The 8,656-nt window shown below is 50.3% G+C and overlaps 1 protein-coding gene across 9 annotated transcripts in view; it reads left to right on the top strand.

Annotated features, from left to right (window-relative positions):
- The first annotated feature begins 2,157 nt into the window (after nt 1-2,157).
- Nucleotides 2,158-8,656, top strand: part of KCTD17 (potassium channel tetramerization domain containing 17) — a 12,169-nt gene continuing 5,670 nt past the window's right edge. For 2 of the 9 annotated variants that reach the window (XR_015706194.1, XM_087763889.1), the window contains exons 1-5: nt 2,158-3,124; nt 3,760-3,868; nt 5,648-5,739; nt 6,689-6,784; nt 7,159-7,284. Coding sequence is in view for 7 of the 9 variants with exons in the window: in XM_087763889.1 (XP_087620015.1) it covers nt 2,906-3,124; nt 3,760-3,868; nt 5,648-5,739; nt 6,689-6,784; nt 7,159-7,284 (642 nt within the window). In the remaining 2 variants the exon portion in view is untranslated. Of the gene's footprint in view, nt 3,125-3,759; nt 3,869-5,647; nt 5,740-6,688; nt 6,785-7,158; nt 7,285-7,944; nt 8,162-8,339; nt 8,632-8,656 lie in introns of those variants that run through there. The other 7 variants (XR_015706193.1, XM_087763891.1, XM_087763887.1 and 4 more) reach the window with 7 other exon arrangements.

The raw sequence follows: 8,656 nt of genomic DNA, 5'->3' as shown, positions 1-8,656 counted from the left end.
TCCAGTTTTTCCTGCCCCCAGTCTATCTGTGCAGTTGTCCCCGTGATTAACTGGATACTCAGCGGGGCTGTACGGCGTTACACAATCATGCTGCCCTGCTTGCTGCTGTCTCTTTGTTTCTGTGTATGTGTTTTATGTATACTTATAATCAAAGAAGGAAGAACAGCCACTGGATTATTTAAATTTATTTCTCCTCTGTTCTATTGCTTCATTTTAAAGGACCTTAACGTGGGCATGCTAGTTGCATCTCAGAACTATGTCTGGTGATGGTGTGCAAATCAGGCCTGTATTTAGCCCACACCACTGACTCATCATAGCATTTCAGTTGGTAACTCACCCCGGACTGACTTCTTCCTAAAGAGGATTTTCACATACTATGGAGAATGCCCTGGCCTGGTGGGTTTCCAATAAATTTTATGCTGTATGTTGCAGAAAGGAAGGCTCTGGGGATGGGAGTGGTGTACCTTAGGACCTCTTTCCTTACTCATAGTATACCTCTTTAGATTTACCAACTAACCTTTCACACCGTGGCCCTGGGGTGAGCAAGTGCTGGCCACAGTTGGAGGCTGGTGTTGGTGGAAGAAGGTGTGCTCTTAATACAGACCATCCCTGACCCATGTGCAGCACTGGCATGGGAGAGGCTGGGGAAGAAGGTGTTGAAAACAAGAGATTGGACCTAAAAAGGAGGAAGAGGCTGAGGGGCTGTGAGAGGAGGAAAGTGAGACAGAGTGAACCCTTGATAGAAGAAGGAAGAAAACTAAGACAGGGCAGATTTCTTGGAGGGGGAGATAAGAGGGTATAGGCTGCCACCCAACTACTGCATTCATATCAGAGAGCCACAGTCCTCACCCTAATTCTCTGCTGGAGCTGCAGCCAGCACAGGCAGGATCCTGCATCTCTTGTACACCAGGGTGTAGGGCAGAGCTCTCAGATTTGCCATGGTTTAACTCAGAGCCAGAAGTAAGAGGGCAACAGTCCCACAGCCCAGAGCTGTGTTGCACTGTATGATGCTTCAGCTCAGGTCAGTGTTAGTCTGAGCATCTTTGATGGCCACCACTGCTCAGTGGAGACTGGTCCAAGGGCTGGGCACTAATTTGGGCCAAAGTCTGCTCCATACAGGTAGGCAAAAATAATTTTTCATCCTCTCCCTGTTATTGGTCACTCTAGTGCTGACCAGCTCCTGATATAAATTAAAGGAGATCCAGAGTCATTTGCATTTACAACCTGCAGCAGCTGAATTGTTCCTGTGCTTAAATTAGCTGGAGGTCAGCAATCTTGAAACCTTTTCCCTGTTATCCTTTCTTCCCCTCCTCCCCTTTGCACTCCTCCACAGAAGGAGCAAAGTACACACTTATAACGTCTTTCTTTGTGAAGGAAGTCCTGAGTGATTTGGGGGAGGGTGATGCTGCCTTCACGTCCTGTAGTGCTAAAAGGGAGTGATTCCAAAGTAAAAGAAGAGGGAAGAACAAAAAGAAAAGCAATATAAGAGTAAAACATAATCTTTCTCTTTATCCACCCTCTTTCCCCAATAAACCCTGGCCTCAAAAGACACAAAGATCTAGGTGCAAGAACAATGAAGTGTGTGCAAGGCACCATGCTGTCTCTGCAGTGCTGCATTGCCCTGGCAAAGAAGAGCCAGAAACTTGCTTAGGGGAAGGCAGCAGGCTTTGGGCCACATTCAGGTGAAACATCAGCCTTGCCTTTCCATTCCTAATATGCTCAAGCTGCTGGCAGGCACGGCTGTGCTTAGGTAGGAGTGGGAAAAGCAGAGCTGCTGGAGACAGAGCTCATTCAGGTTGTGTCCGTGCCAAGGAGTGCATTTGAACAGACTCCCATGGGGCATGAGTTGCTGAGCTCCAGGCTCAAGCGAGTGGCAGGAGCGAGTGGCAGAGGCAGGGCTAGATTCGGTACGGCAGGATAGGCACGTCAGCCTCCGTGGGTGATATGTGCCTGGGGCAGAGGTAAAACTCCACACAGAGCTTAGTTAAAATCTGAGCTCTCTGTTGCCCAGACACAAACAGGGATGGCAGGAGCCCAGAGGAAGGACACAGAGGGTCTCTGTCTGACATGGTTTGTGCTGGTAGGACAGCACTGGGGGGGAGTTGCTGAGTCAGTGACTTCTCCGAGCTGGCAGAGAAATTATTCCTGCCCCCTGCCAGCACTTCATGCAGGTCCAGGGTACAGTTCCCAGAAGTGTCCCTACATATGTTAGCAAGAAGGCAACAATCGTCACATTTTGCAGCAATAACAGCCTGGCAACTGATGCAGCACTGAGCTGTGAGCCTGGGGTAATGGATCTCCTGAGGGGAAAGCTGCGGAGCACAGTGCTGACGAGCTTAATCTGCTGACTGCCAGGGAGCAGGTTGTTCTTCCTGGCTCCGAGGCAGCTTTCAGGCAAGAACCAGGACTGGAAGCAGGCAGACTACCAGCTGCAGGGCTGGGGTCAGGTAGTACAGTGCAGCCCCCTTCATTACAGCATCCTCATTGCAGGGACAGCGGACTGGGAAAACTACAGTTCCCAGCACCCATTTGTGCCTGTCCCTGGAAACTACAGTTCCCAGAACCTTTTAATGAGCCAGAGAGGATGTCTATGGAAATAAATGCCAACGATTTTTGCATAACACCCTGCAGCTCCGAAGTGCTGGCCGGCCCTTGCTTAGTGAAAGCGGGAACAGGGAGCATCGGTGCTGTGGAGCTGTGGTCTTACCCACCCCTACCAGCCGCAGCGATATTCTCCAGCACAGAGCATCCCTCCTCCCCTCGGGACTCCCTCGGTGGTCACAGGGAGGACCCTGGCCCCCAGAAAACATGGCTGCTGTGGAGGGAGAGGCGATAAACTACAGATCCCAGCATTCTCCAGCAGGCAGCACCTGCGGCAGTCCCTGCATGCCGGGCAGGGAGGGGGATGAGGATGAGGATGAGGATGGAGGGTGGGGAGGAGATGCAGGGCGCCATGGGGCTACGCTGCACCTGGGACATCCCGCCACCAGCTGGCACCCAGGGCAAGTGGGTGAGGCTCAATGTGGGGGGCACCGTCTTCCTCACCACCAGGCAGACCCTGTGCCGGGAGCAGAAATCTTTCCTGTGTCGCTTGTGCCAGGGCGAGGAGCTGCAGTCGGACCGGGTAAGGCAGCTGGGTTGCCTCCCGCACCGTGGCCCACCGAGCATGGGGAGGGCTGGAGGGATGCAGGGATGGAGCCAGACCCCGACAGCTGCAGGAGTAACTGCGTGAAAAATGCCTGCTCTTTTTTCCCCCCCTCTCCCGGGAAGGATTTCCCCTTGCCAGACCCCACCTTGCTGTGTTGTAGCCTGGCACCTGTCTTCCCGAGCTGGGGAAAAGAGAGGCCATCTCCCCTCTGCCCCTGCTCTGCCGCCTCTCTGTCACCCCACATTCCCTGGGTCTACCTCCCAGCTGTATCTGCCTGTCTCAGCCTTGTCCCCTGTAAGGGGGCTCTCTGCTCCCTCACACCAGGCCTGTATGCACAGTTGCAGAAGGAGACTGAGGCCTTTTTTTTGGCTTTCTCAGCTGGGTTGGTCCATGCTGAGGTGGGCACGCTGAGCATACCAATACAGGAGTTAAAATCCAAGCTGGGCTAACTTGGCTAGGGACTCTCAGGGGCCCATGGTTTCCAAGGAGTCCTAGAAATAGTGGACATTTTTGCTTAGGTTTATATTTTCTTATAGTCTGGAGCATTTGAGGGTTGGTTACAAGTTTCCCAGGGCATTTTTCTCCTTGTGGTCTATTATCTCTGTTGCTAGGATGAGACTGGTGCATACCTAATAGACCGGGACCCCACTTACTTTGGACCCATCCTGAATTTCCTCCGTCATGGGAAGCTGGTCCTGAATAAAGATATGGCTGAAGAGGGTGAGTTTTGGAGCTCAGAAACTTCCCACTTAACAATGCTGCTGTAGCCAGGACACAGTAGGACTTGTTGTCAACCTTGTTGTCTCTCATTCTTCTTCTGGAGGCTGATGTGGGGGGATTTGAGAGGGCTATCCCTGCAGCTCTTGGAAAGCATATCGATGTTGCCTTTACTAAAGGGGTTCGGAGTAGGTGAGGAAGGCATCCCACAGGTGTTGTGGCTTCATGACTGTTTGTTCAGCAGAGATGTCACCAAGATGGAAGTAGGCAAGATCTCTCAGCCTCAATAAACCACTTATTACTTGTTCCTGATCCACTTTTCACCAGGCTCTGTGACTGAGTTTTCTGTTAATGACTGAGTGTTTCTAATTAGGAATGAAAACCCAAAAGACCAAACAAAACCAAGCTCATCTCTTCTACTGACTGTAATAAAGACCATCATTAATTAGCGATATGCAATATATGCTATTAGTGCTCTGATGGGTTGTGGACTGCAGCAATTCCAGTGGAGCAAGCCAGATGAACCAGTCCCTCATTTGAGGTTGACAGGGGGTCCAACAGGATAACTCAGTAACATCACGGTGTTAACCAGCCAGCAGTCCCCAATGCCTCATTATTTTTTGGATGGTAAAGTCTAACAAGGAGCCAATTCCAAAGACAGGCTGTGCTGTCCAGCCCTTGCCAAGCAGTTTCTGCATGTTCATTAGTCTTCTTGCCTCTCTCTTTTACATATTTTTACCTAATGCAAGGAAAGTTTTTTTCAGAATCATCTTATGAGTTATAATTCAAAAAATATATCTAAGCAATGGCACAGAATTGTAATAAACACAATTCTGAGGTGTTTCCTGCTTGACATTTCTTGTAATCCTGAGGTCAGAGTTCATCCACAGGTTTTAACATCAAATCCGAAGCATAAACAGGAGTCCCGTTCATAGTTGCACACTGCCTTTTGTTCCTGCTGCAGACACTCAGGCTGGCATAAAACTAACCCGTTGTTTGACAATTCACAACTGACTGAGGGACTCGGACGAGGTCTGAGTGTGTCAGGTAGTGAAGGATCAATCTCCCCACCTGCATTGTCTGTGTACTGCCCTGGGGACATGCGAGTGTTGGCCCCTAGCAGCCTTTCCCTCACCAGCCCTCTGGGAACCCACCTCCCTTTCCCTGAAGGCCTGTTAGCAGACAGGTGAGTCTCAGGGGAGGTGACGGAGGCAGACACTATAGAGAAAAAAACCAAAACACTTCTCTGTTTACCTGCTTTGAGGTGAAGCACAGCCGGGAGAGCCAAAGATCATCTGACGTCATATGGGGCTGCAAGGTGTGTGCAACTCCAACTGGCCCAGGAGGAAAGTTGGGATTTTCTAGGGTCTTTTGGTGACAAGGTCAGAACAAGTTGTGGTTCTCTGCCTTAAGAAGAGGGCCTGCACAAGGTGATAACTAGTGGTCATTGAGAGAGGCTGGAGCCTACATTTATTCTCCTTGGCCAGTTATCTGGGAAAGGTACTAGCAGTCCTCAGCACAAGCTTTCATTGCCAGTGCCTGTTTCTGTAGTAGCAGGCAGCATAAGAAAATTGGGGTGAGCATTAGAAACAATACAGAGAGGCAGGGTTCAGTTCTCTGCAGTAAGAGTTTCAAGCAACAGAAACCTGTTAAAAAGTGAGGCTGCAGAGTCATTTCTCCCTGTGGACCTTGGGAAGCTCAGAATTGGTCTTTTGCAAGCCAGAAAACAAAGACAGGCTGTTAACTTTCTGTCTTTATGGTCCTTCTGTCTGTCTTTCTCAGGCGTTCTAGAAGAAGCTGAGTTCTATAACATTGGTCCTTTAATCCGAATAATCAAGGATCGACTGGAGGAGAAGGACTACACAGTAACTCAGGTATGGAGAGAAATGGCAAGGAAAGATAGAGTGGGATGGGCAAAGGAGGGAATGTGGAAAGGGGAGAGGTGAGTCTAGAGGGAGAGCAGACTTGGGAGAAGCAGCAAGGAATGGAAAGAAACAACTAATTAGAGTTTATGTGTAATGTCTACATAGCAAAATCTTGCAGGGGACAGGCTGCCACCATTTTAGTTACAGTAAACAAGTTACAGGCTTGTTTTGCATCCCCAGAAGTAGTGTGGAATGTAACCCCTGAAACCAAATCAGCTCTCTAGCTTTTGGAAGAAGGCAGCTGGTTGCTGTGGGATATGCAAGAATGTTTGTGAGGAGAGCGAAGGTGTTGTGGGGAGGAGGGCTCTGGTGTGGGGAGTCCTGGGAGTGTATTCGCAGTGAAGAGCATGGGGATACCTGTAGAGAAACCTGGAGGGAACAGGTGAAGAGATGTCTGTGGAAGAGTTAAACGCAGACAATGAGGCACAAGGAATCAATCCTGTGGCACGATCCCACCTTGTCTTGGCCAATAACCTTTTAAAATCTGTCTTCTGGGAGTGTTGTCTGATATCTCACTTTTCATCATGTCTGCCTCAGGTTGTAAGCCTCCAGCAACACAGTCACTTTGTGCTCGCAAAACCCCCTCAGCATTTGTGGTATTTGCATAAATGACTTTGTAACAACAAATGCAAACTCCCCATCAAAAGGGCCCAGTATCTTCTGGGGACAATGCAGGAAGCACTCAGCTCAGTCCCTCCTCTCCAGAAGAGATACCGTTCTTCTTGCTTCCCATGACAGCATAGTAGAAAGTTGGGTTGTGGTTTCCACTCCCCTTTAACCTGGGACATGGGGAAGAGGACAGGTCTGTCAAGGAGGGGTACTACCACTTCATTCTGCAGGAGGGCAACAGCCTTTAACATCTGACCGTTGTCAACATGCTCTGCAATTTTGCTGTCAGGTGCCTCCTAAGCATGTCTACCGCGTGCTACAGTGCCAGGAAGAGGAGCTCACTCAGATGGTTTCCACTATGTCGGATGGATGGCGCTTTGAGCAGGTAGGGAGAAGATAGAGCAAGGTGGGAAGGAGTTGTCTTTTGGGGAAAAGATCATGGTTATCATACAGTCCCCAGGCAAGGCACCTTCCCTCTCTGAGAATATTGGGTCACTCATTGATGATGCTATCACAGTGGCTCTCTCTTGCCCCTTCTCTAGAGGTTTAGAGGATGCTGTGTGAGGTTAAGCTGTTTTGCATCCTGGCTGACTCCTCCTCTGGTTCTCTGTGCTGCCTCCTCAGCTTAGTTATGAGGCCTTTCTACTGGGGGTATGGATTGGACTCCATGCTGCATGGTGGGCTTTCCACCTTGCTCCCCAGGTGGAATGGATGTTTGCAGTAACATGTGCTTGTGATTCTTGTTCTCATCTTTTCTAGCTTGTGAACATTGGCTCATCCTATAACTACGGGAGTGAGGATCAGACAGAGTTCCTGTGTGTGGTCTCCAAAGAGCTGTACAACTCCCCCAATGGCCTGAGCTCTGAGCCCAGCCACAAAGCCAAGGTGAGACCAACTTTGCTATGGCCCTGCGCCCATTGCCTATGAGATCCTTTGCTCTTGTTCGCTCCCTCTTTCTTTTCTCTCTCCACTGTGACTGGGGCACCTCAGTGGTGAAATACAGGGGCTTGTCCTGGTGTTCAGCACCATGGCATTACACCCATTGCCCAAAAGGAGGAGGGCATGTGTCGAGAGTGGTGGCATCTGGCTGTGTGTGGCAAATGGCTTTAGCAAATGACCCTGGCACTTCTCATGCTACTCTAACATCCCTCTCATGCCTTTCAAGACCATGCTTTCAAGACCATGCTGTGTGTCTCTGCCTCTAGGGTGTGATTTCCCTGAAGGCTTTGCAGCGTTCTCTTTCCTTTTGCTGAGTCCCAGCCTAAGGGGCAGGAGATCACCTGCTCCCCTTTTGAGGGAATGACAGAAACGTGGCAGTGCATGACATCCTGTAGACACCTAGGATACAGGAAGGAGCACTAGTGACTGATGGCAGTTGTTGGGCAGTGGGATCACAGCACTTGTAAGTGGGTTAGATAGCCCTGATGGGATGCTCCAGAGGAAGACAAGTCTCTTTGCTCCATGACCCAGAGCTGTCTTGGCCGTGGGGAAAGGTGCCTTTTTATTCCAGTGTCATGACCATTGCTTTATTCCCTTGTGTGTCAGAAAGAACTGCCATGGCTCATCTTGCAAGTATCTCCACTCTTTCTTCCCTTTGTCCTGCATGCTGGGCCACAGAGCACAGAGGAGGACCTGGAGGAGGAAGAGCAGGAGGTGGAGGAGGAGGCAGAGGCAGAAGCAGAAGCAGAGGAGAAAGGTGCAACAAATCCTTGAGGAAAATGATAAAAATAACCCCCCAAGCATAGACCCGTCCACCTTTCTGGTGAGAGCTTACAGCTAGCAGCAGGGAAGGACTAGGGCAGGTATGGGGTGTGGGGGCAGTCCTCTCCAGGAGCAGGAGTCTCTCTGGAGATAAAGCTGACAGGGGAGAGCTGTTACTGTGGCTGCTGCTTTGTATTTTAAACTGTTTTGTTTATTTACGGTCATGTTTTGATTTGCAGACTGCCCATCTATTCGAGATTGCACTAAATTCTTCCTTCCTCCGGACCCTTCCTCCTGCTCCCCTCTGTGTCCATCCCAGCACTGTCACCTACCTCCCACCCTGCCCCACTCCCCAGCCTCCAGCATCCTTCCCTCTGCTGTCTTTGCCCCCCCAGGGCTCAGAGTGGTCCCTGCCTGGGGCCCCGTCTCTCTCCGCTCCTCACTTTTCCTCCTCTGCAGGTACGTTACTGTCTGCACTCTCAGCTCCTGCCAGCCTGAGCTCTGCATGAGTGACTCACTTCCCTCTTGTGGGTATGGCCCTGGTTTGTAGAGCTTG

Source organism: Nipponia nippon, unplaced genomic scaffold (assembly GCF_047370975.1).
Source record: "Nipponia nippon isolate SJK-2023a ecotype South Korea unplaced genomic scaffold, ASM4737097v1 scaffold_3, whole genome shotgun sequence".
Classification (NCBI taxonomy): domain Eukaryota; kingdom Metazoa; phylum Chordata; class Aves; order Pelecaniformes; family Threskiornithidae; genus Nipponia; species Nipponia nippon.
Note: the sequence above shows the minus strand (reverse complement) of the source record. Positions and strands in the feature narration are given on the sequence as shown.